This window comes from Xiphophorus couchianus, chromosome 19 (genome assembly GCF_001444195.1).
Source record: "Xiphophorus couchianus chromosome 19, X_couchianus-1.0, whole genome shotgun sequence".
In the NCBI taxonomy this organism is placed as follows: Eukaryota; Metazoa; Chordata; class Actinopteri; order Cyprinodontiformes; family Poeciliidae; genus Xiphophorus; species Xiphophorus couchianus.
Genome location: NC_040246.1, coordinates 3,558,653 through 3,571,230, shown reverse-complemented (window position 1 = coordinate 3,571,230; position 12,578 = coordinate 3,558,653). Strand labels below are relative to the sequence as shown.

The 12,578-nt window shown below is 38.7% G+C and overlaps 1 protein-coding gene across 6 annotated transcripts in view; it reads left to right on the top strand.

Annotated features, from left to right (window-relative positions):
• Positions 1-12,578, top strand: part of map4k5 (mitogen-activated protein kinase kinase kinase kinase 5) — a 37,723-nt gene that overhangs the window by 22,358 nt on the left and 2,787 nt on the right. For 2 of the 6 annotated variants that reach the window (XM_028000174.1, XM_028000177.1), the window contains 20 exons: positions 147-208; positions 709-776; positions 1,135-1,173; positions 2,119-2,163; positions 2,251-2,293; positions 2,391-2,601; positions 2,851-2,930; positions 4,563-4,604; positions 4,847-4,931; positions 5,007-5,086; positions 6,787-6,847; positions 7,405-7,407; positions 7,608-7,722; positions 7,865-7,923; positions 8,085-8,188; positions 8,442-8,616; positions 9,179-9,247; positions 9,356-9,448; positions 9,693-9,763; positions 11,939-11,994. In XM_028000174.1, the coding sequence (XP_027855975.1) occupies positions 147-208; positions 709-776; positions 1,135-1,173; positions 2,119-2,163; positions 2,251-2,293; positions 2,391-2,601; positions 2,851-2,930; positions 4,563-4,604; positions 4,847-4,931; positions 5,007-5,086; positions 6,787-6,847; positions 7,405-7,407; positions 7,608-7,722; positions 7,865-7,923; positions 8,085-8,188; positions 8,442-8,616; positions 9,179-9,247; positions 9,356-9,448; positions 9,693-9,763; positions 11,939-11,994 (1,561 nt within the window). The remainder of the gene's footprint in view (positions 1-146; positions 209-708; positions 777-1,134; positions 1,174-2,118; positions 2,164-2,250; positions 2,294-2,390; positions 2,602-2,850; positions 2,931-4,562; positions 4,605-4,846; positions 4,932-5,006; positions 5,087-6,786; positions 6,848-7,404; positions 7,408-7,607; positions 7,723-7,864; positions 7,924-8,084; positions 8,189-8,441; positions 8,617-9,178; positions 9,248-9,355; positions 9,449-9,692; positions 9,764-11,938; positions 11,995-12,578) is intronic. The other 4 variants (XM_028000179.1, XM_028000176.1, XM_028000175.1 and 1 more) reach the window with 3 other exon arrangements.

Below are 12,578 nucleotides of genomic sequence, written 5' to 3'. Positions count from 1 at the left end.
TATGTTCTCTGTGGTTATCAAAGCACCTGTTTACAACGCACTGGAGACTTGTTGGTAATATTTGCATGCCTTGAGAGTTGATGCCCTCTACTGTTAAAGGTGAGAAAAAGGAAACCCAACTGAAGACGATGTTTTTCCATTCACAGTTGACAAGGTCCAATTTCAGGCGCCTCTTCTCCCAAAGGAAACAGAAGCTCATTCTGAAATGGTAATAAATGTGGTTTGCTAGTTAAAATCAAATTTTTTTATTTTATTTTTTTTTAATTACTTGGTAATTCTTTTGGAAACATAAAGTTAAGTCAAAACTTCTTCATACCTCTAACAAAACTTGCATAATAAAGCCAGGAATATTAGAAATTACATGCATCGTCTAAATATATTGTTTACGAAGCAACCTTTTTTGGGGGGAAAAAAGTTTTTATCTAAAATTAAACAGAATATGTCAGTAAGTATTTATAATCAAAAGTTTTTGTTGGCAACAAGGCAGTAAAGTTCTTCTTTTGACTGCTGAATAACAGCTTTTTCCATGTTTTTTGTATGTTTCCACTCCCTCCAAAGCGCTAGTATTAGTTCTAGTCAGAAAAAACAAGTTGGCAAAATTAAGATTATTTCAGCTCTAAATCATTAAGCGGTATGAATAATTTTGGCATTAATTTTATGCATTTTGAAAACAGAGTCCTGTCTGAACGCATGCTTGCCTCTCCACAGGATGTGAATAAAGATAATGACTTCCCTTCCCCATGGAGCCCTTTTGCAGATGGAGGAATAACAACCAGGTACTCTATGGAAACTGTTGTCATGGAAACTGCTCGTATTTACTCTCCGCCTCACTCACTACTTGGCTTTCATGATATAATGCACCTTTTGAGACTAATTGGCATTAATGGATCAAACGCATGATTGATTTCTTGCTATATTTCTTCTCTACTAAATTGTCTTGTTTTATAATACTAACTTGCTTTAGTCACTGTGGTTTAATGCTGGTAGTTTTCACTCTCCCTGTCTGGAGTTCAGGATGTCACATTGGTCTTTTAAACTCCTCACTTGTCTGTGTACTTTGACTTTTTGTTTATTTCCCCTCCACTTTTCTCTGTCCTCTTTTTGCCTGTCTCTCACCGTTGTTGTCCTTCGAAGGAGCCTTCTCAAAAGCGTTGAGGATGAATTGTTTCAACGGTAACACTAACAGCTGTCCTACCTTACACTAGCAACGTCATGCTTTGCTCTGTCACTTCGCTGTTTTTCTTTGCATTTGCCTTAAACAGTCAACTCCCACAACTTTCATCCTTGTAGCATGTGTGGTGTGATGGTAGAGTGCGTGATGCTGTGTCCCGTGTTGATATGGGAGTTTGCTGTTAGGTTAGCAAACTTTTACAGTGTTTTGCAAAAATTCTCACATCCTTAAACTTTTTCACATTTTGTCATGTTACAACCCCAAACTTTAAGAGATACACAAAGTATTGCATCTGTGGAAAGTCAAAGGGCAATTAAGCTGTTTTAAAATTTATAAATTGAAATTTTAAAGAGTTTGAGTTTATATTCATTCCTCTTCAAATCAATACATTTGGTTTATATTGATAAGTCACACACAGGTGGACTGTTGCTTTATTTATAAAAAAAAAACTCAACGGAGGCAAATTCACACCACAGTAAACAGAATTAAAACAATATAATAAAATAAAAAATCATGCATCTCCCTCAAGCAGGGTCTATCGAAGTTTTTTATTTATTTTCAGTTTGTGAATCAAGTCGTTTTGACTTAGCCACTTACACTCGTGTCAAATTTTAGTATTAGGTTTTCCAAATATTCAAAAGATAATAATTGGCTTAATATGTACATATTATATTACCTGATACTTTGTCTTGATGCATCACATAAAATGACAACACACTGAAAAGGTTTAAGTGGTACAAACACTTTTTCAGGGCAATCTCGATTAAATCTTTTTCAATTTATTTCAGATTAGGATTATTGTCTTTAAATCAAGGACAAGTTATAGTGCAACTCTTTTTTTACTTCTCCCTTTTGTGTAAAGAATAGATTTAGGAGAACTATGTTCAATCAGAGCCTGTAGATTTACCCACTTTACACTGATTCTTTTTTTTACCTATCATCCACAGTGGACACATCGCCCATCTGGAAGATGCCTTTGAAGAAGTTGAGTTGTAAGTCATGTGCATAAATGTTTGCATACATTCATGAGAAAAACATTAATTTCTGTATTGATCTTTTTGTCCAAAAATCTATTTCAGGTCAACACTTAAACCAGGCGTACCTCCTCCTTTGCCCCCAAAGGTCAGACAGTATTCTTTCTGTTGTTCTCCAGTTTGTACTGTGACAAGACTCAAACGTTTTGCTGGAGTTTTTTTTGCTTGTTTGTTTGTTTCCTTAGCCGCGAATAAGCAGCCCGGCGGAGGAGCTAGGACTGAACGAGGAGAGGTCGCTGACAGTTCGTCGGTTCCCGAACTCAGAAAACGGCCCCGGCCAGGCCGCCCGCAGACAGAGCACACCTGAACAGAGCAACAAGGCGGAGCATTCATCGTCCGACTTCCTGTCAGCGAGTGTCAGCAGCCCTGGTGACTTATCTCACTCCTCTGATGCCGGTGAGTCTTTTTACTTCTTTGAAGGGGATGACTTGTGCTGTTTTTTTTCCCCATCACTAGTATTCTTGAATTATTTTAGTCTCTAAATTCAAACTTCCTCTATTTTTACAAGCTCCAATTAAATGTGAATCTAAAGGTAAGGTAGACCAATTTGCTGTGATTGTAGGAATTACACACTAAATTGCTTACTGATAATGACTGACAACTCCATGCTCAAACCCTCGGTTAACTTGCCTCTTTATGTGACAGATTATGATTCAGATGGAAGTGTGAATGGAGATGGTCCTACACCAACGCCACAGCACCGGAAGGAGAAAAAGGACTTCCCCGTGAGTTGAAAGATATTTTTGTGGAATAGTTCATCACAGCGTTTTAGCTCTGATCTGTAGTTTTATGACTAAAGACCATATTCGCTGCATACTTTGGTTCTAACTCTAATTTCTGAAAGTGAAAATTTAGTTTCTGAGAATATATTAAAGAAGTTGTGAAAAAGTTAATTATTGAAAACTCATGATGTCGCACCCTAATCAGCTATTAACTTGAAAGACCTGTAATGGTTTTCTGAGCCTCTAAATGGTCTCAGTGTGGGTCAGAGGGACAGTCATTGGGAAGAATGCTGACAGGAGGAGGGGATAAGCTGGTTGTTCAGAGTACTGCATCCAACCATGTTTGATGAAATCTTAGTGGAAGGAAAAAGTGCAACAGGGCAAAGGAAGGTGCTTTACATCTCGAAAGAGACACCAGACCCAACAATGCCGATGACATTCAGGCTGCTGCCATAACAACCTGGGTTTCCATTAAACACAGCAGAATCACAGGTTGATATCCTCCATGCCACATTGCAGTAATTTATGCAAAAGGAGCCCCAATCAAATACTGAGTGCATAGAAACGATCGTACTTTTCAGAAGCATCTCTGTTGATGTTTGGTAGCAGTTTAATTTTCTGAGAGCTGTTGGGTTTTTGTTATCTGTAAGCCATAATCATCAGAGTGATAAAGGCTTAATATGTTTCACTTTGTGAAATGAGGAACAAAACATTTGAGCTTTTTCCTGATTTTCTAAGTTTTGTAGAACTGTTGGAGGCACGGTGTACTGTAAATATGGCTTTCAAACCCAACACTTTAATTTGAAAAACAGGCTTCTGGTTTGCAGTCGTTTTCTCTTCGTCTGGACTTGTGCAGAACATAGAAGATCATGTTCCCTGTAGAACAGAACCATCGGTTGGCAAATAGTCCTGCAGCTCCTTCTGTTGTTGACAGGTGCAGATTTCAGTCTCATTCATCTTGGAGAAACGTCTAGTTTTTGTAATGTCGCTTTGACATATTTTCTCCAATTATTGGTAACTGTCTTGACTGTAGTATGGTGTGTTTATGTATTTATACAACTGTGGATTTTTGTGCTCTTCTCCTGACTGATACTTTCCATTTTAGCCTCTCAAATAACTTGTATAGCTTAAGGATGCAAATGTCAAGAAAATTAGTACTAAGCCAGATGAACTCAATTTCTGCTTCATCACATTTAGAATTGTTGGCAGATGAGAACACACAAAGACCAAAACCCAAAAATAAATAAAGTATTCATTTACCGACGTGTGGAGATGATCTAAGCATGCTATTCCAGGTTTATTTTTACTACTTACAGATTTGTCATAGGTCATTTGGATGTCATAGAACAGATGACAGATTATTTAAAGAAAGTCACAAAGTAACAGAAATTCAACATTTTAGCAGCCCTGTTGTCCTGTTGCTTGCACTAAAAGTTTCTCCGTGTGTGTGTTGTTTTATTTAAAAAAAAATCAGATCCAGTGCCTCACAAGCTGGTCATGCTTCAAAACTATTCACATTGTTCATTTAACGCCTCATTCGCTGAGACCAGAGCTAAATTATGGCTTAGACTCGTCTTGACTCGTCTGCAGCAGTTTTGTTATCTTATTGTTCTTGTTTTCTCTGCTTCTACTTAGAAACCAGCAATAAACGGTCTGCCACCCACTCCTAAAGTACTGGTGAGTCAATCATCTTCATTGTCCCTCACCGTCTCTGCTCAGCTGTTCCGGCCTGGTTTTGTGGACGCTGTTATTAAACTCTCGCTGGAATTGCTGCTGCACATTCTGCAGATATTTGGGGTCCGAATAGCTTTCTGCTTTGTGGTTCGGCTCCACTATGGCTCATTAATTCCTCGCTGACATTTTGGCGCTTTGCTGCAGCAGATGCCGCCTGTTTTCAGCTGGACGGTTTTCTGTTGCAGATGGGAGCCTGTTTCTCTAAAGTGTTCGATGGCTGCCCGTTGAAAATCAACTGTGCCACATCATGGATTCACCCAGACACCAAAGGTAAACACAATGCAGCACATTCTGTTGATTTCAGGAGTTTTATGCTTTAACTAAACTTCATTGCTCTTGTTTTAGATCAGTACCTCATCTTTGGAACAGAGGACGGCATCTACACTCTAAATCTTAACGAGCTGCACGAAGCAACAATGGAGCAGGTAACATCAGCTAAAATCCAACTCGAAGACATTGTTCGTTCAGTTTTTAAATTAAATTAGTTTCCTACTAACTTCTCAGTTTTGACACCGTTTTGTTAGTAGTGATTATTCATACTATGCCCAAAAAAACTTCTGCTAAGTTGTTATCTTCTTTTGCTTTGCATTATTTGATGGCTCTGTTTAGCAGGATGTAAAACTGTGCTGATGTGATTTCCATGAATTGGAAAGTAGCAGAGTGTGCGATTAGGATCTAAATGTTTCCAGATGACTCTGTTCAAAACAAGTATCTGGAAGAAGTAGCTGGAAACCCAATCTGGAGACGATCCACTAAGACGAGATGGTTTTCTGTTACAGCTTAGGGTTTTAACTTGACCATGTAAACACGTTTATTTATGTCCTTAAAAAAATGATACCCAATGTTAACAATTTCAAATATTTTGCAATAAAGAATTAACTTTAATTCTGGCCTACTATAGAGCCTGTAAAAGTATTCATACCTTGTTTTGTCACAACCACAAATGTCAGTCCTTGCTTTGTTTTTAATGGGATCTTGTGACAGATTATTTGTGGAAGGAAGTGCATACTATTGGGAGTCCATTCATTTTTGTCTTTGTGCTCCACCAGCTCCGTTAACCAGTTTCAGGACCCGACCAGAACCCCTGAGTGTAAATTACCTTGAGAAATAATGAGATTTGGTTATATATAAAAACAGGCTTTAATGCCGAGAAATGATCAAATGTTACAAGCCATACATGTCATACAGATGGAACAGATACAGAGTTACATTCACTGTCCAGCGCTGGGGCCTCACTTAGCTCACCTCATGGATGAAATCAAGTGAGGCAAAGACTGTAGCGCATGTTTAGCTTTTTATTCTTTTCTGCAATCTGTACCCTCCAAGGGTCGTCTAATCTGTTTCAGTCTGTATGTATGACTGGTGTCAGTCATGGTTGTGTAAGCTGTGGCATGTGCGTGTCAGCAGATTAAAAAGTAGGCTAAAAGAGACAGAGAAAAATATAGAGTCTACAACAATACAGTGTATTTTTATTTTATGAATGAAAATCTGAATCCAGATCAACTCATGTTTTGTATCCATGCTGTAAACAAATATACTGCCACTATTTTGACACTGTGAGCATTTAGTTTTTACCATAATATATATATTTTTTATTTATTTTGCCAGAATATTCCATTTTGGCCTCCAATGAGCAGAGTATCTTCTTCCATATGTGTGCCGTTTTTTCTCCATGCCTTATTTTTTATTATCTTATGCTCTGATGCTTTTAAAACTAATCAATATCTCTGGTTGAATGTAAATGTTGATATTTGTAAACAGATCCTTTTACCCGATTTAAATTAAGGTTTTATTATTATTTTGTGGCTAAATACAGATGCCACTCCATCATGAAGATAGAGATTAGGATATATTTGTGGCTTGTATGTCTATTAATTAATTCTCCACCCAAACTGTGGCTCTCTGCCTCTTTGGCTGCTTCCCTAAAGGACGGCCATGTTTTTTTTAATAGGTTTTAAGTTGTACTCTTTACATTGTGGGTGATGGATTAAACATTGTATATCATAAATGTCTACACTGTAATTGGTCTGGTCTAGTGAGAATTTCTTCTTACCCTTCTCCTTTAGAGCTAATGCTAAACTCTGCATGTTTCACACTCATTTTTGTCTCCGTTTTTTTTTGCTAGCTCTTCCCAAGGAAGTGTACATGGCTGTATGTTATCAACAACAACCTGATGTCTTTGTCCGGTAAGCAGAGAACCCATCACTCCTACTTCCCTGCCCTCTGTTATAGCCGTCCACGTCTTTGTTCTGTGTTATCTGGCTGCACCTGAAGGCATCACAGTCACTCCATATGCGCAGCCTTAAGATATCTCTTCCTGCTGTTTGCCATAAGGGTCACTATTGCAGCTGTTGTAGTACAGTAGAAGTGACTCACATCCTTCCACCCTGTTGTTTTTGTTAAGAGTGAATGTATTTAAGCGCTTTTTGTTATTCGTTTACAATCTCACCCTATCAGTGCAACCAAGTCTAGCTTGTTTTTTTAGGATATATGTGCCATGTTTGATGAGAAACCTTAAATGAGCTTTCATTTGAAACCAAACTGTCTTTCCTAAGAGCCGATCCTTTGCTCGGTTTAACAACCGAGGATGGGATTACATAGAGTTAGGTCTACTTGCGGTTTTACCTTTAGCAGTTTGCGCCTGGGTATACTTAACCTCTGTTCTCTTCTCCTCTTCCCTTGGACTCTGTCCATCCTCCTATCGCCTGGCTTGATTTGATATTCTACTAACTGGCTTCATCAGAAGGTAATCATGCTTCACATCATCATCAACGTCATCAACACTGCTGGTTTTGCCCTCTGTTCACGTCTAACCTTCTTTATGTGTAAAGACAGTTTGTTAGGATGATGAATAATTCATGTTGGAATTAAAAGTTTGTTTACTTCCTGACATGTTTGGCTTTTGCTGTGAAGTTAACAGGTGGATTTCTTTTGTGTGTGTTTTAGGAAGATCCTTCCAGCTGTACTCTCACAATCTGATTGGGCTGTTTGAGCAGCTGAAGAAGCCCGGCCTCGCAGCTCAGTTTCAGACGCACCGTTTCCCAGACAAGATTCTGCCGAGGTGAGATGGTTTCACCTTCATGGTGGCCGTTGTAGAACTGGAAATGTCAAACATTCCCACTTCCCTGATCTTCTTATTGTTTTTGTCACCTGACCTCCTGAAACCTTTGCTCACCGCAATGTTTAACGGTTTTTCTTCTCAGGCGCTTTGCCCTGACAACCAAGATCCCTGACACAAAAGGTTGTCACAAATGCTGCATTGGTGAGTGGCTGTTTCTTACCAACTCGTCAGTCATAGTGTTTCTATAGATTACTCTCTACTTTTCAGATTTTACTTCAGCATTTAAAAGTGTCTTGTTTATGAAAGGTCCTATGAAAACATGTCTTATGTAGCATAGTACCGTCTTTCTTTCAATATCACAGTGAGAAACCCGTATACAGGCCACAAGTACTTGTGTGGAGCTCTTCAGTCTGGCATTGTCCTTCTGCAGTGGTACGAGCCCATGCAGAGGTTTATGCTCATCAAGGTCAGTTATTATCTTCCTCCCACAGTTAAAAACTATCTTTCACTTTCATTTACTCTTAAAAATAACATTAATTTTTGATTATTTTAATCACGTGGCATGTGAGCAGGTGTAAATATTTATCACAGGACTTTGTATCGAGGCTCAACTCGACCGATTCTTCATCTGCTAAATGTCGGAAGGATTTCTAAGAACCTGTAATCGCCAAACTAATCCTGAGTCCGATCCTGTGTTTTTGTTTTTTTCTCCGACGTAGCACTTTGAGTTCCCCGTTCCCAGTCCGCTCAAAGTGTTTGAGATGCTGGTGGTCCCAGAACAAGAGTATCCGCTGGTGTGTGTCGCCATCAGCAAGGGCACAGAGCAGGGCCAGGTGGTCCACTTTGAGACCATCAACCTGAACTCTTGTTCCTCCTGGTTCACAGAGGGAACAAGTAAGTCAGATGTTACCTTTTGGCTTGTTGTCATCATTTTATATCTATATGTTACTCCAAAATGAAAAATATCAAAAAATTTAAATGAGGAACATTGAGCATTTTGTGAAGTTATACTTTGATATAAGTTTTACAAAGGAAATCATTTTGGATTTCTTTATGATTCTAGAAGCTATTTTTCCTCATTAAAATGAAATTGTTCTCTTAATTTTAATATATTCTGGTAAAATTGCATCTGTATTCTGCTAATATTATGCCTATAGTCGTAATTAAACACAAATTCTCATAGCCTGACCATAACACTGATACATCTCACGAAAGAGACTATTGAAATAAAAACCATCTTTTGAAAATATTTTGTCATTTGTAATTTCTTTTTTTAGAAAATAAAGCAAGAAAAAGAATTTATTAAGATCAGATCTGGTATGAAAAGATCACCCAGCTCTATGACTATTACATAATTTCTTGTTGTTTTTTATTTTCTAACTATGTTTGAAATCAACTAATAAACCAAACAAACTAAAATTGGATATTTATTTACGTTCCCATTTTGCCTTTCCAGCTGAACAGCAAGTGGATGCGATCCATGTCACACAGCTGGAGAGAGACACTGTGTTGGTGTGTTTAGACCGTGAGTAGAATACATTTTATAGTCACTGTGTTTTAATTGCCTCCCCCCCCAAAGATTAGATTCATATGTACGAATGTAACGGTAGGTTTCAAAAAATGTTTTTCCTAGAAAATGTAAAGATCGTCAATCTTCAGGGCAAACTGAAGTCCAACAAGAAACTGGCTTCTGAGCTCAGCTTTGACTTCTGCATCGGAGCTGTCGGTAAGATTTCGGTCTGCCTTCACACCAGTGGAAACCATTCACATTCACGCAGCCATATTGAATGTTGAGGTTGGTGAGAAACACGTGGCTCCAGTTGCTGTTGTTTTTCTCGTCTTGGACCTTTAAAATTTTAGTCGAAACCCTTTTTTGGGTGGTTTTATTGGGTTTTGTCATGTCCCCTATGTCTCGTTGGCTTCCTCGAGTTATGTCTGTTTGTGAGTTAACTCGTGCTCGTTTATTGCAGTGTGCCTTCATGACAGCGTCCTGGCCTTCTGGAAGCATGGCATGCAGGGAAAGAGCTTCAAGTCCAATGAGGTAATACTACTAAGGCTGGGTGAAACCATTTAAGAGCCCATAAAGATAAGCAGATTTAGCATGGTTGCTTTAGTTTATCATCTTCCTTTTTTCCCACTCATTTACTAATTATATTAGGAACTATGAATTTTTTTTTTTTTTACCAAACCCAATTTCTAGCTTTCTTTTCTTAAAAAGATGTTACAGATGACAAATGAAAATATTTTTCAAAACCTGACTTTTACTTCTGTGAGTTGACCTGAATTCAAAGTCCAAAAAATAGTTACAAGATGGTAGGATGAAAACCTAAGGTGGACAAAAATGCAGATTTTTCATAAAAATCAACTTACCGCTCGGCTCTGTTAGGAATGTAAAACTAACATTAGTCAGCATTTTTATTTCTGAATTCTGTCCCGTTCGATGGAAAAATTAAGAAACATCTCTTTGTCTCAACAGTCGAGCCTTCGGGTCTCGTTCATTTCTACGTTGAAACTTGCCGTCGCCGTTTGCTCTCAGGTGGAGCCGGACAAAGTGTCTTTGTGTCCAGCCGAAGTAATGAATTTGCTCTCCTTTTCACGGAGGGCTTCGGTGTGAACCGGATCACGAGTCAAGCAAAACCGCACAATAAGAGTTCAAGAGATCACAGGGAGGTGAAGCGTCGTTTTTATGAAAGCGGATACGGCGGCAGGGGCCACCTGTAGGAACGCTCGGAGCTGGCCCTGGAGCAGTCAGCTGAAACAAAAAGGTCTTTTCTAAGTGTGTGCCCGGCCCAACTCTGCAGTTCTCCCATAGGAAGGATTTTAAAAACGTCAGCAGCCATGTAAAATTCATGTTCGCTCATAAACACAACCTGTCACACAACGGGGAGCGGCACTAAATAATTCAACCTTTGTCTCGTTATGATTCTTCTCATAAGACATTAAAGTCGGGTGGGGGTCAGGCCTGGCGATCCACGCCGGTCTCGGGTGGATGCTCCTCTGAACACCCAAGACCTTGTAGTTGTTTGAGACTTAAACAGATCAGGTCTCTCCCCAGGCCAAGGGTTTACACCTTGCAGGTGTCGCCCATCCACTATCTCACATTTGTCAACAAGTATTCATGACATGTCAGCAACTGAGACTTTTGAAAGGCTTCTTGTGTTTTTTGCTCTGCACCTTGCAATTGGTTTGCCTGGGAATGTGAAGTGGCGGCACCCGTTCTTGGTAAACAAAGGGTTTAAAAAAAAGACATAAACTCTCCTTAAACTTGTGGTGTTTGATCCACTTGTTGTGTACAGACTCTGCTTCAATGACAGGAGAAAACTTTTTTCTTTCATGAAGCGAACACTCCAGGTTGGCTTGGTATGAAGTAGTGAATGAAAATGTGGACAAATCCTCAATAACCAAACTAAAACTAACATTTATTTTATGCTAAATTACTCATCTCTATTTATATTTTATGCTGACTTTAAAGGGGCATTACACATGTTTACATTTTGGCAGATTGAGGAAATATATTTTTCTCATCCTGTTAGACATTTTCTAGTTCAGGGTGTCCACGCATCCTTAAATCTTAAATCCATTAATCCAAAATGAAGACCTTACATTATTTTAAAAAAAAGGAAGTTGGCCTTAAATATGTTAATCACAGATCTTAAATTTTGTCGAGACAGAACTATTTAATCTCGTGGCACTTTTCTGTCAAACACTTGAGCCTCATTCACGTTTTGTAACATGAGACGGTTGAGACTACTCCTAGCTAGCTGCTAATATAGCCTCACCTGGCTGGCTTTTTTGCGTCTATCGTGGGTAAGTGTAAATTTATCGGCATTGGCTGGACGACGCTCGTCTTCACCAATGCGTGCATTATGTGGGGAAAAAAGGTTGGCGATACTACTCTATAAAATAGGAAGTTTTCTTTTATGGTGCAGGTCTTAAATTTCATTTGTGGTGGTCTTAAATAACCTTAAAAAGAGTATTTAGAAGAAACCCTGTTATAAATTTCTGCCGATTCTATTGATTTTAATTCAGTTAGAGCATCAAACGTTTTGGAGAGATGTGTTTTTATTTACACCTTAAGTACACTTTATCTCATCTATGCAAAAGCTTTGCCTCTGTGGAGTTAAAAGGTCATTGTTTTATTGTACTTGTACTACTTCTGTTACTATTTCAGTGTGTCAGATTGTTGATTAAAAATCCCGTCTTGTTTAATTTCCAGGTGACTCAGGAGATTTCTGATCCAAGCAGAGTCTTCCGCCTCTTGGGATCCGACAGGTTAGCGCAATTATTTACAGCTGACGCTGGTGTGCATGAATGTAGTTTAACATTCAAATAAACAAAACCGATTAGGACAAATCTACCTGACATGGTCAAGATACATTTTTCGTAAATTGTTTTAAAATGATTTTCTTTTTGTCACTTTCTTCACTGTTCGGTAGGCTTTGTTTCATTATTTCCATCAACTCAGCGTCTCCAGATTCTAACTTTCCCTTGGGTCTCTTTGGTTTCCATTACCTAGAAAAAGTTCCCGTTTATCTTCTGCGATTTGTGATTTAGCCTCTTCATATTTATTGCCTTTCTCTACAAAGATTTGGCATTTTCCCTCTATTTTCTTGACGTTTTAGTTTTTCCTGAGACGATTTACACACGTCTGCACCAGGCCTGTTGCCTCAATAGTTCCTCGGTTTTGCACAGCTCACAATCACAAAACCAAATAAACAACTTTACTCTTAGCAGGGAAGATGGCAGAGTAAAGACAAAACCAGTTCTGCTGACAAAACGGAGTAGCTTGGTTGCGTCTGACGATTGTATTTAAGTCGAGGTTTGACGGTCTGTTGACCTTTTGTCTTGGTATCAAA